Source organism: Notolepis coatsorum, assembly GCF_963971535.1.
Source record: "Notolepis coatsorum genome assembly, chromosome: 1".
NCBI classification, from domain to species: Eukaryota; Metazoa; Chordata; class Actinopteri; order Aulopiformes; family Paralepididae; genus Notolepis; species Notolepis coatsorum.
Genome location: NC_140165.1, coordinates 83,934,969 through 83,956,599, shown reverse-complemented (window position 1 = coordinate 83,956,599; position 21,631 = coordinate 83,934,969). Strand labels below are relative to the sequence as shown.

Genomic DNA, 21,631 nt, shown 5'->3' with positions numbered 1-21,631 from the left:
CCCCCTCCTGTAATCCCTCTTCACCCACGACTGCACTCCTATACATGGCACCAACACCATTAGGAAGTTTGCAGAGGACACAACGGTGGTCAAAAACAAAAACCTGGTGGCGTGGTGCGCCAACAACAACCTGGTCCTCAACACCAAGGAACTCATCGTGGACTTCAGGAAGACCAGAGCCAGAGCGCATGCCCCCACCCACATCGACGGGATGGAAGTTGAGTGTGTCTGCAGCTTCAAATTCCTGTGAGTCTACATCTCCGAGGACCTCTCTTGGAACCTCAACACCTCAGCACCTCAAGGCCTTTTCTTCCTGAGGAGACTGAGGAAAACCCACCTGTCCCCTCAGATTCTGGTGAACTTTTACCGGTGTGCCATTGAAAGCATACTCACCAACTGCATCACAGTCTGGTATGGCAACTGCACTGCCTCTGACCGGAAAGCACTGCAGAGAGTGGTGAAAACCGCCCAACGCATCACCGGTACTTCACTCCCTACTATTGAGTCGATCCACCACAAACGGTTTCTGAGGAAGGCACGCAGCATTGTCAAGGACACCTCTCACACCAATCATGGACTGTTTGCCCTCCTCCCCTCCAGGAGACGCTACAGGAACCTCCGCTCCAGGTCAAGCAGACTCAGGAACACTGTGTTTCCCTCAGCTGTCATCTCTCTGAACTCTGTGCCACGTTGACAGCCCCCCCCTCACCATATAAACTCTGAACTGATTCTATTGCCTACACACTAGGCTCTGTTACCCATACTGTACGACTCTGAACTCTGTGGCCTATACTCAATTTATACCTACCTACTGCTTTCACTGTCTACCCATATACTCTGTATGATAGCATGTACAGCAGTGCTGTATATACAGCATATTTACTTTTATATCTTTATATTACCGCATATACAGTATATATACCCATATTTGTCTGAATATACCTGCATATATTCTATATACTTGCTTGTACACCTGCATATAACCCATAGCTCTGTATGATAGCATGTACAATAATGCTGTATATACCATATATATATATTTATTCTCACCGCATATATACCTATACTCACCTGTCTGTACTTACCTGCTGCACATAGTCCTTTACATAGTCCTTATACTAAGTATTTAAGACAAATAAAGTTATAATAATAATAATAGAAATATGAACAATGAAGCACAGGAATACAAGCGCTGGTATGATAAAATATGATGATGGCCCACGGTCACTCTCCCCAGGGAGCAGGAGAACCCCTCAGATCCAGTTGAAGTAGAGCGGGCATGACTCTGCAGGCCAAACTGAGGATGCCAGTCAGTGATGCTCAGGGGTGTAAAAAGTACCAGAAGGACTTCCGGTATGAGAGCAGACGGATAACACTTATTTCGGATAAATAAGGACCCGAAAAGAAGTAAAAAATAACGATGCACACGAGAAGCAAGGAGGAAACAACAAATGCGAAGGAGAGAGAAGTGGAGGAATCACGAGAAGAGGTGAATTTGAAGGAACAGAGACCCCGAAACGAGGACGGGAAGGGACAGGTGGAGGAAGGGGGAGGATCGGCTGTGCCCGACACGGGAATGCCAGGCTGGGCCGTGATCATGCAGGCCGGAATATTGGCGACTATACAAATGAACATGAAAATGAACACAGACTCGATAAGAAACGATATTGGGAGGCTAAGGGAGGAATTGAGGAAGGAACAGGAGGATTTCAGAGGGGAAATAAATACAAGACTCAAAGCGGTTGATGAGAAGATGACGGAGCAGGGTGAGAGTGTAACCGCGCTGGAAAGAAGAATGGCGGAAGCAGAGGAATGGAACACAGAGATACACGAGGTATTAACGATAGCGATTCAACAACAAGAAAAGATGAAGACAAAGATGTCGGACATGGAAGGGAGATCACAGAGAAATAACATCAGGCTATGGGGACTGAAGGAAGGAGTCGAAGGGGAATCGATGGCCCAATATGTGGAAACGCTTATCAAGAAGGAATTGAGAGACACGGGACTGGATAAAATGGAGATACAGAGGGCTCACAGGGCTCTTGCTCCGAGACCACAAGCGGGCAGACCCGAGAGCGGTGATTATTAACTTTCTGAGATTCGAGGTAAAGGAACTGGTACTTAGAACCGTGTGGAGCAAGAAAATAGAAATCGAGGGGAAAGGGCTGTCGTTTGACCATGACTACTCAACAGCGGTGGCAATAACACGCCTGTCATACGCGGGGCTTAAGAGAACTCTGAAGGAAAGCGGAATAAAGTTCCAATCGCCCATGACCTCGCTACGGATTCACTGGAAGGAGGGGACTGTGACATACGTGACGGCGCAGGAAGCGGCGAAGGAGATGAGACGGAGGGGGATGGAGGCAGCGGAGGAAGGAGACGGGAGGGACGAGATGGAGCAGACGCTGAGCCTACAACGGAGATTGGAGAAAGCACGCATGTGGACCAGGGTAGGCGACCGGGGTCCTGGAGCGGAGAAAGGAGAGAGAGGAGGGCCGGAGTGAACCGAGGCAGACCGAGGGCGGAGACAAACGAGGAGGCGAGAGATGGAGTCGGAGAGGGGAGGAGACACAGGGAAACGAACGGGATGAGTACACACACAAGGAATAGAATAAGCAGTCCAGATAGAGACAATGTATAGGAACTGACGTAAATGCATGAACACACATTACAAACGCTGAAGGAGGAAATAAATAGGAATATAATTAGACGATGACACGTGAAATGAAGGTAAACCGACAGTGGCCAGTAGAGGGAGCCGTCGCTCCAGCGAAGGCCTAGGAGGGATGCCATAGAAGAGACACACAATCACAATGAGAAACTACAGGGTCGAACAGACATGTCCTGACTATAGGCAATGCATAAAGCATACTGAAACAAATACATAAACGCACATTGCGAGTATCACATATGGAAGTAATTAAGAAGATAAATAAGCAGCACATAGAAAATAGAAGGGGGAAAAAAATACATGGGTGCACACAGAGGATACCACACGTTTGACTGGGTGGAAGGAGGGGCAATGGAACATGTGAATCACATTAAGAGAGACCTAGGAAGTGGGGATCTTTAGACAGGAAGAAGGACACATAGAGCACTTTTGACCAGGAGCTCGAAAGCACTAAAAACAGCAAGAAGGCTGGACAATTATGGCGAGAAGATGGGGATCCAAGGTTACAGGCCCCCATGCCGTCAGGAGGAGCCCTCTCACTAGGAGAGCAGTTACTCTTCACCCACCAGCAGGGGACAGGGGGGGACACAGGGACCCCCCGAACGCCTTGGGAGCACTTTATTTAGAGTTTATGTTTTTTCTTTTTGTTAACTATTATGGGTATGCGGTAAAGAGAGCGGAGGCTACGACCGAAGGTAAAACTGTATGTGACATGGGGGGGACTGACAGGCGAGCAAAGAAGAAAGATGACAAAGGTTAAAGGTATAAAAATGATGTCGTTAAACGTTAATGGAATGAATAATCCGATAAAGAGGGGTAAAGTGATGCTGAAATGTAGAAAGAGTGAGATGCAAGTGATATTTTTGCAGGAGACGCATCTGATAGCACAGGAACACGAGAAACTGAAAAGATTTGGATATGAGAATGCATATTATAGTTCCTTTAAACGGACCCTGAGGAGAGGAGTAGCCATATTAATCAAGAACACGGTAAAATTTGAATTGGTCAAAGAAATAAGAGACAAGGAAGGGAGGTTTATTCTGGTGAAGGGGAAAATGGAGGGTCAGATGGTTACGTTAGTGAATGTATATGCCCCCCCGGAGAGTGAGAGGTGTTTATATGAGACAATTTATGACATGATAGCGATGGAATTGGAAGGGATATTGGTATGTGCAGGGGATTTTAATGTGGTATTGAATCATGACTTGGACACTACGAGTACTAGAAAAGGGAGACCACAAATCAGTAGGTATATGAATATACAGATGACAGAAATGGGAATTACAGACGTTTGGAGGGGGATGCACGCCTTGGACAGGGAATACACGCATTACTCACATCCACACGCGACATATGCGAGAATAGACTATTTTCTTATGACGACGGGGGACAGCTACAGGGTTCGGGAGAGCAGAATAGGGGTAGCGGACATATCGGACCACAGTGCCACATATCTGACAGTAGATCTGGAGGGGAGACGGAGGAACGCGATCTGGAGATTGAATGTGGGAATATTAAATAACAAGGGGGTGGTGAGTGAGATTAAGGAGGAGATAGCCAGGTATAAGGAGGAAAATGACAACGGGGAGGTCGACCCGAACATTCTATGGGACACACTGAAGGTGGTGATAAGGGGGAAATTGATGGAGAAAACAGCACTACTGAAGAGAGCCAGAACGGAGACATATCACAATCTGATAGGGACGCTGAAGGATTTAGAGAGGAAGCACCAGATCTCGAAAGAACAGGAAACGCTCAGAGAAATCAAAGAAGTAAGGGCCAGGATAAATAGGGAATTATTGACGGAAATAGAAAAGAAAGCGAGGTTTATGAAACAGACGTACTATGAGGGGGGACCAAAGGCGACTAGACTGTTAGCCAGGAGAATCAGGATGCAACAGAAGTTAAACACGATACACACAATAAGAGATACAAAGACTAACGAAATATTGAGAGACCCAGCTGAAATAGAGAGGACATTTAGAGAATACTATAAGACATTATACACACAGCCAATGGCAGCGGGAGAAGAGGAAATAGACGCTTTTCTGGAGAAGCTGGAGTTACCATCGATAGGGAGAGAACAGAATGAAGAATTAAATAAAATAATTACAGAACGGGAACTGGAAGAGGCAATTAGTAGAGCGAAAAACAACAAATCTCCGGGGAGCGACGGATTCCCATCGGAATTCTACAAGACATTTAGAGTAGAATTAGCGCCCATGTTAGGAGCGGCATTCAGGCACACGATGGAGGAGGGCAAAATGCCTCCCTCATGGAAGGAAGCCATAATCCCCACTAGGGATGCCCCGATCACGTTTTTTGCCACCGATACCGATCACCGATCGTCGTGAGCCATATCGGCCGATACCGATCGTTTTTGATTAACACTTTAATCGCCGGAAACGCCGAAACTCGTCATTGCCCGCCATGCTCATTCTGCCGAAGACGCCGTAACACGTCTTTGATATCAATATTTCAAAAATCTGTGATCGAAATCATATTTCTCCTCCGGGGGCCTGAGATATACTGCTGAGCTCCACTCAACTCTCTAACGGTTCAAGAGCGCCATCTGGTGGCCGCTCGGCAGATCGCCCAACAGGAAGTCATGTGGATGAAGTGGTGCTCACCCATATTTCGTCCGGGCACTCGCTATCATTAGCAGGACTCCATCTTGACACAGTGAACACCGATCGGTGCAAATAACTCGACAAACAACATGATTTGGACGTATATACTATTATACAACCTGGAGATGGATCGGGTATTTCGACATCCCATAATAGAAAAAATTCTATTCCACGCTCATCCCCCAACGGCGCGAGGAAGATACGGTGAGTTTCAGCGTTATTTTCTAATGTCTGCTATACTAACTGCTCTGATGATCATATGACCCACACTAGACGAATGATATAACGTTGCCCACGGAATTATAAACGACCCCCCGCCCATCCGGTCAACATCAGATCATACGTAGTAACTTCTAGAAGTACCTCCAGTTGAAATTTTTTATCTGGCACCGATCGCTACCAAACTGTATTTGATCATCAATATAATGCATTTGGGGCTATAAATCAAGTTCTGGAGAAAGCTGCAGAAAACGATAAAAACATACTTATACTTTAGACCGTATTTTAGTATGAATATGTGAATGAAAAAGTATAACGTTGCTACACCCTGAACAATAGATATAGGACATTGAATGGGCCATAATAATGTCAATTTAGCAATACAATTTAAAAAGGTATAGCCCTGCAAAGAAGGGGAACTTCTCCATAGACAAATATTGCTGGCTAGGGATGGTAAATTATGAATTTAACCATGGCGATCAAAGTGTTAAAAAGAAATTAAAAATTATTTTATATAATTATTTTTTTTATAAAATATATATATTATATAATTAGACTTGTACTTGTATTATCTGCGAGACATCGCCACCACGCAACAAGTCAAAATGCTCACTATCTGCAAACAGCTCCACTGTCTGTGTGTACTCTAGTAGCCTCCAGCTCCAAAAGGGATTCTCCGGAGCTGCACCTGGACCCTATACTCGAGTAGCCTCGAGCTACGGCAAGGATTCTCCTGCGCTGTAGATGGACCCTATTGATATAACGTTACTGTGCTTTGGTCATATCACATTCAGCAAGCCCTCAGCTCGAATACGCATTGAATCAATGTTATAAGACATTGATATCAAGAACTATCTGTAGCTACTGCTAGCCGGCTAGATGACATTAAGACAGAACTTTTTAGTTCAATGGGACATTTTGTTTTGAACAGTGAACTAACATCAGCTAACGCAAGCTAACGGAGGTATCAACATGGACTAATAGACTTTCTGGAGCATTTGTTGATATCAGGAGCTATCAGTAGCTAGCCGGCTAAATACCGTTAGACAATGCCTACTAAAAGTGAATAGTTGACTGGGTAATTTTGTTTAAACAGTAACGATAGCTAGGTAGCTAACGTTAGCTCAGGTCGAATGCACTATAGACTCGAGCAGAGGAGCCGCCTCTCAGTCCTCTGTGTTTACAAACTGTACACGGGTGCGGGCGGGGCTATGGAGGAGGAGCAGCGGCAGTTTGCAGGTCCTGTGTGTCTGAGACAGACAGCGAGTGAGATCTCCGCTTGATCGGTTTCCGTGATCGGCGAATATGACTCATTATCGGAATTCACAGATCGCATATTTATACTGATTATCGGCCGATAACGATCGGTGGCCGATCGATCGGGGCATCCCTAATCCCCACGATACCAAAAGAAGGAAAGGATAGAGAATTATGTAGTAGTTTCAGACCTGTGTCCATACTCAACGTGGATTATAAGATGTATACATCAATAATATCAAAGAGATTCGAGACGTTTATGCCAGACATTATAGATGAAGATCAGACTGGATTCATTAAGGGGAGACAGACGCAGGATAACGTAAGAAAGACATTACACCTAGTGGAGGAGATACAAAAACAGGGTGGGAGTGCGGTACTGATTAGCCTAGATGCAGAAAAGGCATTCGACAGTGTTAGATGGGTATTTTTATATAAGGCGCTAGAGAAATTCTGACTAAACGAGAGGGCAATGAAGACGATCAAGGCACTATATCAAGAGCCGACAGCGAGAATTAAGGTGAATGGCAGCCTGACGGATAGAATCAGATTGGAGAGGGCTACCAGACAGGGATGTTGTCTCTCGCCGACGCTCTTCGACGTTTTCATAGAACCACTGGCACAACTGATCAGACAGACCGAGGACATCAAGGGGGTAGAAATAAAGGGGACGGAACACAAATTAGGCCTATTTGCGGACAACGTGATAGTATACATGAGACAACCAGATAAGAGCTTCCCGGCACTGATGGATCTACTGAAAGAATATGGCCACTACTCGGGATACAAACTGAACGTGACAAAGACACAGACCTTAGCGTGGAACTATACTCCAACGACAGAAATTAGGGAGGAGTACGGGATAAGGTGGGACATGGACAAGATTAAATACCTAGGGGTGAACATTACGAGAGGGGTGGGGAAGTTGTATGAGGCGAATTATACACAGATCAATAAGAACATCAAGAGAGACATAGAGAGATGGACAGTAATGCCCCTGGACTTCAACTCAAGGATAGAGGTTATTAAGATGAACATACTATCAAGGCTACTATACTTGTTTCAGTCACTACCCATACAGATACCACAGAACCAATTCAGGGAGTGGGACAGAATGATATCAAGGTTCATATGGGCAGGGAGAAGACCACGGGTCAGATATAAAACGCTGCAACTACCAAAGGAAAAGAGGGGAATGGCAGTACCCAGCCTACAAGACTATTATTATGCAGCACAGCTGAGAGCAGTGACGTGTTGGTGCAACAACAACTATGAGGCTAGATGGAAGGACATTGAAAAAGAAGGGGGGGGGATACAAAGTACAGGCTCTGGTAGGGGACAGGGAACTATTCAAGGAAAAAGAGGAACTGTTAGATCCAATCACCAAGTGCACCTTGATTATATGGAACAGAGTAGTAAAAACACACAAATTGGAGAAGTAGTCAGGGGTTCTGAGATGGGTAGCACATGACAAGAGGTTCAAGCCAGGGAGGTTGGACCATGGATTCAGAAGGTGGGAAAGGGGTGGGGCAACAGCGATATGCAAAATGATAGATAAGGGGGAAATGCAGACCCTACCAAAATTAAAGGAGAAATTTGGATTAGAGAACAGGGACCACTTCAGATATCTACAGATTAGGGATTACTATAACAAAGAAATAAGAGGGGACAAAGATGAAGAATAGAATGGGATAATCAGGATGATAGTAAGGGCGTACGAAGGGGGGAAAGGAAGGGTAATATCAGCACTGTACCGGGCTATAATGGCCAGCAAGGGACACACGACCGATTATATAAGGGAGAAATGGGAGAGAGAACTAGAGATAGGAATAACAGAGAAGGAATGGGGTAACATATGCGAGGTGCAACACTCAACAACAGGATCAAGGGTATGGAAGGAATTTGGATGGAAGAACATAATCAGATTCTTTATAACCCCGGAATTGAAGGGAAAGTATGCACCAACACAAAAGACATGCTGGAGGATGTGTGGGAAGGAGGGGGCAAATCACACACATGTATTCTGGGGATGTCAGAAGCTGAAGGAGTATTGGGAGGAGATAGGGGAGGCAATAACCAGAATAATAGGATACAGGTTACCCCAAACAGGCCTGGGGCTATACTTAGGGGACCTGACGCACGAGGGTATACAAGGGGGGGGGGGACAAATATCTAATAAAGATAATGCTGATATCGGCCAGAAAAGCAATAACGAGACTGTGGTACAAGGAAGATCCACCAACAATAGCACAATGGGTAGGAATAGTTGAGGAGATACAGGATATGGAGAGGATAACACACATGCTTTGGCTGCAGGAGGAGAAATTTGAGGAAAGATGGGGAAAGTGGGAGGATTATAAGGGGAACGAGGACGACATCACAGAGGAAGATACGAATGCAACACAAGAAGGCGAAGGGTAAAGGAGGAAAGAGGTTCAAGGAGGGTCTCTGAACCCATGTCGCACATTTTTGCTTTAGTTAGTATTTTCTATTTTTATTTTTTGGGTATGACAATTGTTTTATGTTTTTTCACTTTATTATTTATGTCTGTGGAATTTTAGCTTAAGTCAGTATTTTTTATTTTTGTTTTTGGGTATTAAAATGTTTTCTTTATTGTTTATGTCTGTTTAACGGTGTTGTACAGTACATTATGTCTTTGTATTATGTACCTGGAAGACCGACTGATATGTAAATAATATTCAAGGATGATGTTGTTTGTATGCTTGTAAACCAAAAATGCTAATAAAAATTGAGTTTAAAAAAAAAAAAATTACCCAGAAATGATATATAAGTGAAAGTATGGGTACCGTCTCAAAATCTTACTCAAGTAAAAGTCAGAGTATCTGGCTAAAAACACACTTGAGTAAAATTTAAAAAGAATTCTACTTTTAAATGTACTTAAGTACTCAAAAGTAAAAGTAAAAACTTTTTTCTGACTGTCTATTCTTCTGATTGCACAAGCACCAATCAGCATGGGTATGGGCGGGTTCATTTTCCTCTTTTCTTCCCAAACATTTCAGGCCTCGATAGCAGGCAGGTTTTTCAGTTCAGTTTAAATATGGCTCCACTTCATGACAAAAGGATCATCCAACATGTGTGATTTTCCATTCATTAATTAGTGCTAAGCTGGTTTACAGCTGGATAGCGTTGGGCACTGGTACCGGTTCAACCCTAGTGTCTACAATGTGTGTGTGTGTGTGTGTGTGTGTGTGTGTGTGTGTGTGTGTGTGTGTGTGTGTGTGTGTGTGTGTGTGTGTGTGTGTGTGTGTGTGTGTGTGTGTGTGTGTGTGTGTGTGTGTGTGTGTGCGTGTGTGATTGATACAAATTGGCCGTTTTGTGTCTGCGTGTGTTTCTATGACAGAGAGAGTGGATTATTATTACATAAGAGTTTCTAGAGTTTTAGAACAGTTTATATGGGTTACTGACTGTGTGTGTGTGTGTGTGTGAGTAGATGGCGGAGCAGGTCATGTCTACAGCCTATGATAATGGAGTCAACCTGTTCGACACCGCAGAAGTCTACGCCTCCGGGAGGTACACAGACACTAATCAAGCACCCCCTCCCTTTCTCTCTCACTCTCTCTCTGCCTCTCTTTCTCTCCCCCTCCCTGTGTCTCTATCTCTCTCTCTCTCTTCTTTACTGATCTTGGTCACATGGTCTCTGCATGCAACTACAACTACGGCAACACAACTGGGTCAATCATACCGCATAGTTCCCAGACTAGTGATCAATAGAACATTTCTTTTAAGAGGGCTGTTGTCATTGGTCAATAGAACCTTAACTTTAAGAGGGGCGTGGTTAGTAGCCAATAGAAGTGCTGGAAGATAAATAATTACAATTAGATTTAGACCTGTTTATCTGCAAAAAACGTAACAAACATATTCCACAGATTCAATTAAATCAAATTAAATGGATTGTTGAAAAGACATCCCTTTAAAAGAACATTCTTTCCCCAACAACACAATCAACATATCTCTCTCTCTCTCTCTCTCTCTCTCTCTCTCTCTCTCTCTCTCTCTCTCTCTCTCTCTCTCTCTCTCTCTCTCTCTCTCTCTCTCTCTCTCTCTCTCTCTCTCTCTCTCTCTCTCTCTCTCTCTCTCTCTCTCAGGGCAGAGGCTACCATGGGAAAAATTTTAAAGAAGAAGGGATGGAGGTATCTATCTATCTATCTATCTATCTATCTATCTATCTATCTATCTATCTATCTATCTATCTATCTATCTATCTATCTATCTATCTATCTATCTATCTATCTATCTATCTATCTATCTATCTATCTATCTATCTATCTGCATGTCTATCTATCTATCTATCTATCTATCTATCTATCTATCTATCTATCTATCTATCTATCTATCTATCTATCTATCTATCTATCTATCTGCATGTCTATCTATCTATCTATCTGCATGTCTATCTATCTATCTATCTATCTATATCTATCTATCTATCTATCTATCTATCTATCTATCTATCTATCTATCTATCTATCTATCTATCTATCTATCTATCTATCTGCATGTCTATCTATCTATCTATCTATCTATCTATCTGCATGTCTATCTATCTATCTATCTGCATGTCTATCTATCTATCTATCTATCTATCTATCTATCTATCTATCTATCTATCTATCTATCTATCTATCTATCTATCTATCTATCTATCTATCTATCTATCTATCTATCTATCTATCTATCTGCATGTCTATCTATCTATCTAGCTGCATGTCTATCTATATATCTATCTATCTATCTATCTATCTATCTATCTATCTATCTATCTATCTATCTATCTATCTATCTATCTATCTATCTATCTATCTATCTATCTATCTATCTATCTATCTATCTATCTATCTATCTATCTGTCTATCTATCTGCATGTCTATCTATCTATCAGTCTTCTACCTCTTTTGTATTTCTGATCATATGCCTGTTTTATTTTCTGCTGTTGTCCCATGCTCTGTAGTTGCTATTCATCCTCCTGCACACCGTTTTCGTGCTATAAACACAGACACTGCGCTGAAATTCCATACAGCTTTTAATGACTGTGCTTTCTAGTGTGGATGGGTATAATGCCCTTACTGTAATGTAGACAAGCTTGTTGCACTTTTTAACTCCACTTGCACCAGCATCCTGGACTCTATCGCCCCATTGCGGAGCAAACATCCTAGGGCTCTTTCGGAACCATGGATAAATAACGCTATCCATGTGCTCAGACGCTCATGCAGGCGTGCTGAAGGAAAGTGGAAGAAGGATAAGTTGCATGTCTCGTTTGGGATTCTAAAGGACTGTCTAATGGAGTATGAAGGCTGCTAAAACTGAGTATATCTCCAATCTTATTTCTAAGAATATTAGCAAACCCAGGGTTCTATTTACGTCAGGGTTCGAAATTAACGGGGGCTTGGGGCAAAATGCCCTCGAAAATTGACCAAATGCCCTTGATAATCAGTTAAGCGGGGCAAAAAAAGCCCCCGACAGTTTACTAATTATATATATAATTATATATATGCTCTACAGTGCGTATTTGCCCCTAATAATATGTGTGTGTGCACACCGGAAAAATCATTTACTTGCAGTGCGAGACAGACGAGTGATTGTGAAGATTACAAAACAGCTCCGCTGTTAATAGTTCAGATTGAAACTGGACTGAAATTCAGTTTTTGGGTGGAATGTTTGTTCCAAGGAGGAGGGAGGCGGGGCCCGCTGCGTGTTACAGGGAGATGCTTCCAGGCACTTGAGAGGTGCGAACACAGAGAGAGCGCTCTGCTCTCATCAAGCATTACACTGCTATCTTAACGTTAGCAAGCTAAGCATCTGCATAGCGCGACCCGTGTAACGTTAAGTAACTTGTGTTCGGCGGGGAAAGACCGTTCCATTTGTAACACAACTACAAAGAATAACATCCAAATCCGATCCCGATGCGCATTTCCTTCATTCCACAGCGCTGAGCGCGCAACGTATTTCATTGATCGATCTGGCCAGAGCCTATACTCAGAAACGTTGCGTGTGTGGGGTTTTTCATCAATTTGAAACAAGCCTCTTGACTGTTGGAATTAGGGATGTTAAAAATAAAATATCTAATAATATTATTCAATATTAGACATTCATTGATCCAGAGGCAACCGGTTATTCGTCTGCTATTTGTAGATGTATCAAGAAAACAACACAACTTGCCCTCAGGGACAATAATATTGAATCTATTTAGATAGAGTATGTATGTATTATTTACAGATAATTGAAGGTACGTACCTCAAAACATGAAACCAAGCCATGATGTCACACATCGTGTGTGTGTGTTACTTGAACAATTGTCACTGTGCTCCTAAATTTCTGTGTGCTCCTAAATTTGTATTTAGATTTTATTTATTAACATTTTATTTAGGAGCACATGTGCTCCTTGGGAAAAAGGTTAGCGTAGAGCCCTATATATGGAGACATTAACATTACGTTATCAAACATAGGGATGAAGACTGTAAAAAAAAGTGTCAACAATGTTTTATAATCTTTATGTTAATTTTCATTATAAAAATATTGTGCCCCCGAAATACAAAAAAAAGCCCCCGAAAAGCAATTAAGGGGGGCAAAAAAAGCCCTTGAAAAAAAATGTTAATTTCTAACCCTGATTTACGTAATACTCTTGACTCTCTTGTAAACCCTCGTGATACTGCCCCTGTTGTACCATGGCCTGCTCTCTGTAATGATTTTTTAAATTTCTTTGTTGATAAAATCTCGTCTCTTCGGTCTGCACCCCCTCTTGCTGCCCTTGACCCCTCGGTTCCACCTGTGTGCCCAGCTGCTTTTGAGGAGTTTAAACCCATATCCTTGTCCTCACTGTCTGATGTTGTTCGTGAGTTGCGGCCCACAAACTGCCTCTCTGACAGTGTTCCCTCTCGCCTTTTAAAAGAGGCTTTTGACTCAGTTGGCTCTTTTATTCTTGTTTTGGTGCATGCTTGTTTTAGTTCAGGAATTTTTCCAACTTCTTTTAAACATGCTATAGTGCAGCCACCAATAAAAAAAAATATTTAGGCCCATCTCGAAACTGCCCTTTCTGTCCAAAGTGCTGGAGAAAGTAATCTCCATCCAGCTGCAATCTTTTTTTAGAGACAAACGACATCTATGAGAAGTTTCATTCGGGTTTTAGACCTCGTCATAGTACTGAGACTGCTCTTTTAAGAATGTTCAATGACCTCGGTGTGCTGCTATTATGGTAACACTGGATTTGACCGCTGCCACGTTCAGCCGAACGCACAATTGGAGGGGGGCTCCCCACCCTCCAGAACATTTACAACAAGCGGTGCAGGGGCAAGGCTAAGAGAATCATTAAAGACTCCAGTCACCCGAACAACTGCCTCTTTGAACTGCTGCGGTCAGGCAAGCGATACCGGAGTCTCAAGGCGAGCACAGAAAGACTCAGAAGAAGCTTCTATCCCCAGGCCATCAGGCTGCTCAACGAACAATGAACACTACACAACAACCATCAAACGCACATAGCACACACATCCACACGCACACACTCACTTTAAACAAACACACTGTAGCACCCACTCCCCACACTTTATAGCACACACTCACTTTAAACAAACACACTGTAGCACCCACTCCCCACACTTTATATTTATTGATGAAGGATTGCACTACAACTCGTACACCTTACTGTAAATTGTACCTAAATTGTACCTCATCCCATTTCTGCTTTGCACTATATAGTATTGTACATTAGTACACTGCATAGTATTGTATATTATATGGTAACTCAGTTACGTCTATTATGCATCGAACATTGTACATATGTCTATACTGAACACTGGGACCTCATTTTCTACTTCTAATTTACATGCTATACTATGTTATTTGATACTATCTTGTCTAGCACAGTCTCTGGAGCGTAACAGTAAGACGCATTTTGTATGAAAGTATTCTGTACTTCTGTATGACAACTATTAAAGAAACTTGAAACTTGCCTTTGATACGGTGGATGTTAATTTAGTCGTACCTGACTGATAGGAGTTTCTCTGTTCATCTGGGTGAATTCTCCTCAAATGTGGCCCCTCTTACCTGTGGTGTTCCCCAAGGTTCCATCCTGGGTCCCTTGTTATTTTCTTTATATATGCTGCCCTTAGGTTATATTCTACGCAAACATAATGTCTCTTTTCATTGCTATGCGGATGATGTCCAAATGTACCTTCCTCTGTAAGTAGAGTGCAAGGACTGTCTTGAACCTCTGCTGGCCGATCTTGCCGACATTAAGATTTGGATAGATCTAAACTCCCTAAATCTTAATGACGGCAAGACGAGGTAATTGTGTTTGGGCATCTGGACCGCTTGGGAAACTCTGCTGGTGTTTTAGGGCTCCTCGATGGCAAAAAAACAACATTTTATAAAAAGCCTTGGTGTCACCTTTGACAGTGATCTGAAATTTGACAAACAGATTGGGTCTGTGGTAAAAGGCTCCTTTTTTCAACTGGGGCTTTTTTTTCAACTTTTTTTATATCGTCCAGGCTGGACTATTGTAATGTAATGTAATAAACTATTTTAATCTCCCTGCGACGCCTGCCGCTAGTGCAGAACGCTGCTGCACGCCTCTTGACTGGCACAAAGGCGTGAGCACATGAGACCAGTACTGCAGGTGTGGCCAACCCGCGGCTCGCGAGCCGCATGTGGCTCTTTGCCCGCCAATGTGTGGCTCTTCCATCCATAATTATTATTTTTTTATTATAATTAATATAAAAAAAAAGAAATTACAGAATTTTTTTTAAATGGACCATTTGCATGTTCTTGGTATCTGAATCTAGGGACATCTATGGATCTCAGGGAATGTATTCCCAGTGTCAGAAATATTGTGTCTGTTACTAGGCTTGAGTAAATTGTAATGAACCAAAGAAGAATATCAATTATATTAACCCTTTTCTCGCCAATGACGTGTTAAGACGTCATTCCTCGCCATGCCTAATCTGCCAATGACGTTTTACAGCGTCTTTAAGATCAATATTTCAAATTTCTGTCATGGTATTCATATTTCACCCACGGATCCTTGACTGGTGCTGTAGGACTACGCTCAACTCTCCAACACCGCCACCTGGTGGCCGATCGGCGAGTTACAACCGGATGTTGATAATTGTGACGCCGGTGTGTCTCCCTATTCCCTTCGGACTCCATCTTGACACACTGGATAATCGATCCGTTGCCATAACTCAATAAACAACATTATTTGGACGTATATAGTATTATACAACCTGGAAATGGATCGCATAGATCAACATCCCATAATAGCGATCTTTTTGCTCCACTCTCATCGCCCAACGCTACGAGGAGACTGGGGTGAGTTTCAGCGTTTTTCTTTACCATTTTCGGTACAAACTGCTCTGATCAATATATCACCCATACTACATAAATCATTTAACGTCGGTCATTGAATTATAAACGACCCCCCACCCCTCCGGTCACCAGCAGATGATGAGTCATGACGTTTAGGACCTTGTACAATTGAAATTTTTAATTTGGCGTCAATCGCTATCAAACTGCATTTGATGATCTAATATATGCATAAATGGCTATAACTCACGTTCTATGAAATACAGCAGAAAACGATAAAAACATATTTATACTCTAGACAGTATTTTTGTATGAATGTGTGAATGAAAAAGTAAAACGTTCCTACATCCTGAACGATAGCTAATCGATGTTGAATGGGCCATAGTAATGTCAATCTAGCAATACAATTTAAAAAGTTATAGCCCTGCAAAGTAGGTGAACATCTCCATAGACAAATAGAGCTGGCAGACTGGCTACAAGGATGGATACAAGCGTGGCAGAGAAAGGGTTAAAAAAAATTATAATAAATTATCTTTGACTGTGAATAACACCATGCTAAAATGTACCAGACCTGAAAAATCTAAGTAAAATGAATAAAGGGAAGATGATTAAACAGAAGGTTTTGTAGGCGGCTACGTGGCGTAGTGGGCAAGGCGCTCGCCACGAATGCGGAGACGCTGGGCTCGCCTGTTCGAGCCCAGTGCTCCACATTGCTTTCAGTTTAGCTGGTCGTTCATACTAATACACATTGGCCGTATTAGGGGGTGGGAAACTGATGGGTGGGGATCGGGCGTTGTGGACTGAATGAATGAATGAATGAATGAATGAATGAAAACTTTATTTAACAGATTGCAGAATGGGTACAATACAGTACGGCTCAATACATACAATTGTTAAGGGGATGCAGACCTGAGAAAGACGTTTGTCTTGTTTCCATCAGGGTCCCCCATTTTCAATTCATATAGACATTTATGACATACACAACATACATGACATTTATGGCATAGGGACATATAGGTATTTAGTACTGATACATTTGTGACATAAACGGTATTCCAATATACAGTACTGTAACCCCTAGATCCTGACAGAGTATATACATATGATGGGGAGGGGACTGTACATTAGGAGGGGGTGGGTGGGTGGGAGAGAAATATACATACGGCGGGGAGGGAATATATACATGCGGTGGGGAGGAGACTGTCTATTAGGAGGTGGTGGGGGTTTTGGGCATTTACGGTGGCCAGTTTCGAATTGCAGCCTCCCGTAGGTGCTCTTGTTGTGGCTGATGGTTGTTTAACACAGCAGGAGACGATATTTCCAATTTTAACAAGTAGGTAATTTATTTAGAAAAAGAAGTTTTTAACAGCAAAAGCTATGGATCGAGCAGAGGATCACCACAGCTTGAACAAAAAACACTCTACCCCTCAATCCCTCTGCTTGTCCCCTAAATCCCCTCTCAGTCCTGCCCCCACATGACAGATATGATGACGTGTCATATCATGTCAGATATGACATGACGTACATTAAGATGACACGTAGATTTAACATCGGAGAGAGATAAAAACATTAAGAACATCGAAGAGAGATAAAGACATTAAGAAGAACATAGATTTAGATAAAAACATTAAGAACATCGAAGAGAGATAAACAAGATATGATGTACACACACGATATGATGTAAAACATTAAGAACATCGAAGAGAGAGTGAGATGTGTGTGTGTGTGTGTGTGTGTGTTTGTGTGTGTGTGTGTGTGTATGTGTGTGTGTGTCTGTGTGTGTGTGCGTCTGTGTACAGACGTGTGTGTATTGTATGTGTGTATTGTGTGTGTGTGTCTGTGTGTGTGTGCGTCTGTGTACAGACGTGTGTGTATTGTATGTGTGTATTGTGACACAGGGAATGTGTGTGTGTGTGTGTGTGTCGGTGTGTATGTCTGTACGACTGTGTGTGTCTGTGTGTGTGTGTGTGTGTGTCGAAGAGAGAGTGAGATGTGTGTGTGTGTGTGTGTGTTTGTGTGTGTGTGTGTGTGTATGTGTGTGTGTGTCTGTGTGTGTGTGTGTCTGTGTGTCTGTGTGTGTGTGCTGTGTCTGTGTGTGTGTGCTGTGTATGTGTGAAAGAGAGAAAAGACACAAGATTAGAGCACACGATATGATGTACTGAAATGTCCATCTGCCTATCTTGAGGTTGTTTTAAGAACATCAGCCAGACTGTCGCCCTAGTGTCTTTGAGCCCTGCTAGTTGACCTATATTAAACTAGTCAAGACTAACCCCTTTCCTACCTCCACCCCCGTATACACATTTTCCACAACATTCCCCCATTTGGGGCTATCCCTAGTCCCACCCAAATCATATAACCAAGAAAATGTGAACGTCTAACTAAACGAGAAACCACAATTATATAATAAAAGTTTAAATGCCTAATCTAAACCAGAAACCTTACTTCATTCACTGGACCCCTAACGGACCAACAAAGGCTGACTACCGTTCTTACCAAAACACAAAACCGTTCCAAACAAGAGTAATAATAAAACATCAACAAAATACCCCAATTTATAATCCTAACCTGACAGACAAATCCCCCCAACCTCCACCGCTTACCAAATGAGCCACAGTTCCGGCCGGAAACCGCGACTCTCATCAGGGAAAGGAGAAGTTGACCGTCAGAACTAAACATAGAACATCCCTCCCAAAAAAAAATGACATTGTCTCTTCCATAACATTGAGTCCCAGTGTCCATCGCTCAGCCCCCCTTCCATGCCCACGCCATAGTCTCCTCACCGTATTGCCAAAAGTCACATTTTGCCAATACAGCAACCACCACGCCACACCTCCAGTCCCCGTAGAAGCATGTCCCCATGCCTGGACGGGAGGCGCTGGTACCGACCTCACCACGTGTCCCCCCATCTTCGACGGGAGGTGCCCATCTTGCCCACTGCGTTAGCCCCCCCCTTTGTCCCTCCAGTCCCCAGAACCGATCCCCAGAACACTTCTTCTCAATGCTTCCTCAGGCTCAGAACCGACACTCTGCCGATGCCCCTTCCCATTCCGGTTTGACCAGGACCACGAGTAAAATAAACAAAAAATAATAAAAAAAAAAAAAATAATGCAATGATTTTCAATGGTTGCAATCTCTATGCCGAAGGATCATTCGAAAATCAGACTAAAATTCCTAGTTAAAGGAATAAACCAACAAAACTGCACTCAGACCATCCCCCGTCACTCTTAAAGGAAAGAACCAACAAAAAGAAAATGTCCCTACCTCACCATACCCCTAATCCTCTATCCCCTCGTCTCCCTCTAAGGCAGCATAAAGCTGAGGACATGGCCCGATTTGTGGCTCAATCTCTTTCTGTCCCACCATCAGCATTTGGCTCGTTACGTGTGAAGTTACCAGCCTACCCAAGAGAGGCATACCACAACAGAAAAGGAGAACCAATATCAACCCTGCCACCCCAATGGATATCCCCGTCTGCATCACTATGCTTCCCCACTGTCCCAATCTTTCCAACACCCCACTCCCCCACCATTCTTCATTCCAGCCAGAATTCCCCCTCAACTCCTCCCTCAAATCCTTCAGCTTAGCCATGGCCTCGGAGAACTTTCCCCCTGGCCCCACATTCGTCGGAATGAATGTGCAGCAGTACTGTCCAAACATGGAACAGACTCCACCCTTCTCCGCCATTAACCAGTTCAGAGCCTGTCTATTCTGCCACGCCACCGTACTGGTCGCGTGCATCTGGTCCCCCATTGCATCCAACGCCTCCTCGGTGTAGTTGAGATACCGCTGCTGATTGTAAAACAAATAGTTGATCCACCCGGTGTTCTTATTGACCGATATCCATGGCAGAATAGACTCAAACCCTGCCGCAATCTCATTCTTAGCCATGAACTCGGCTGGAATGCCCCTTGGCTGTCCTATGCTGTCCAGATACACCCTTGGGTCTGCCTTGTAGCTACGCTTCGTTCGAGAGATAGGAGACTCAGAAGGTCCTTCCGTCACTGATAATGGTAGGACCACCATTGGCATGATCGCCTGAACCCGGGCACATCTACCTGACCAATCTAAAGGAAGTGTATTCCTCAACCTCCTACCGCCGCAGAGCCAGTATTGGTCCGCCAGTGCCATATCCTGGACATGAAAAGGGCAAGCTACAGGCCGTGGGTTGGTATCCACTCCCTTTAACACGACCCCGTGTCCACACTTTCCTTCTTTCGTGCAGTTAGTCGTGATGCTCCAAATAGTAGTGCACCGCCCCTCTGCCACCTCCCCTACGTCCCGGGTCCCCTCCTTTTGCAAGCACTCGAAATCCTTGGTCAGCCATAGTTTGACACCTCTGGGTATTGGCAACCCCATCGCTACCCCCTGCACACGTACATCCAATTTCCTACAACGTTCCCGCATAGTGACATCCTTGAAATCCGTGACGTTTCCTGCCGCCTTAAAACGACTAGAGCCGAGAAACCCCAAACACTCTGCCTCGCACCAAGGGCGACTATTATGGGGCCCCTCCCATGCCTCTGCGTCCCTGTCACACTGAGCCCAACTGAACTTCGTGCCCTTCACCAGCAGCCTATCCGGACGTGCCTTGGAGCAGACATAACAATCCTCTATCTGATTCTGCGCGCTCGTGTACTGGACCCACTTAAACCACTCATTCCCTAAAGCCGCCCTATACATCGGGTCAGCCTCCGGGTCTTCCTCATCATAGTCATAGTCGCCCCCATCTTGTTCCCCGGAAGGAAGCAAACCCCTCAACCTGGCCCAGAGTGAGCCCACTGAGTCCCTCAACGTTCCGGCTGTCCTCTGGAACATATCCTGTCCCCCCACCTCTTCCGACTCAGTGTCCTTGACCTCCCTTTTTCCCCTCACCCCTGTCTCCTGTGATTGGTTCGGGACAGGCTCAACCCTCCTATCTACCCCCACAACCCGATCCTCGTTAGTATAATGGTAAGTATCCCCGCCTGTAACGGGGGAATGGTCAAAATCAAAAACATGCCCTTGCGGTCCTACGGGAAACACCCCTTTTGGTTGTAGTCTTATCTTCTCCCCCCCTTCCTCGATGGAGGGCAGAGGGGGCGCCTGATTCTGAGCCTGGTCATGAAAGCCTGCCGGTACTTGAGCCTGAGCGGGACCCCGTGGGACTCCTACCCACTCAAACCCGTCATCCTCAAGGACGGGTCGACCGTGACGGTTCTCAATGACGTCGTTGTGCCCGGCCGACCGTCCGCACACTGCTGCCAACATCTGCGGGAGCATCAGCAGGCACTGCACCTTCCAGTTGCCGTCTCGGACCCTCCATGTCGGGTTCTGCATAACTGCGATCGATTGTATCCCCCAAGAGATCGCCGCTGGCCTTTATGCAGTGATTGAAGTGGAACCAGGTCGCTGATCCTTTGACTTGGACTGCCGTTCCAGTCGATCGGATCACCTCGTACGGGCCCTCTCTCCGGGGTGATGACCACTTTCTCTTGTGGACCTTTACGAAGACCAGGTCCCCAGGGATCAGTCTCGGTTTGGTGGCTTCCTTCTCCGC

At 44.1% G+C, this 21,631-nt stretch overlaps 1 protein-coding gene across 1 annotated transcript in view; it reads left to right on the top strand.

Annotated features, from left to right (window-relative positions):
- Positions 1 to 21,631, top strand: part of LOC311240642 (voltage-gated potassium channel subunit beta-2-like) — a gene marked incomplete at both ends in the record, with an annotated part of 226,876 nt that overhangs the window by 120,852 nt on the left and 84,393 nt on the right. Inside the window, 2 exons of the mRNA XM_084329214.1 lie at positions 10,232 to 10,311; positions 10,887 to 10,931. Coding sequence (XP_084185340.1) covers positions 10,232 to 10,311; positions 10,887 to 10,931 — 125 coding nt within the window. The remainder of the gene's footprint in view (positions 1 to 10,231; positions 10,312 to 10,886; positions 10,932 to 21,631) is intronic.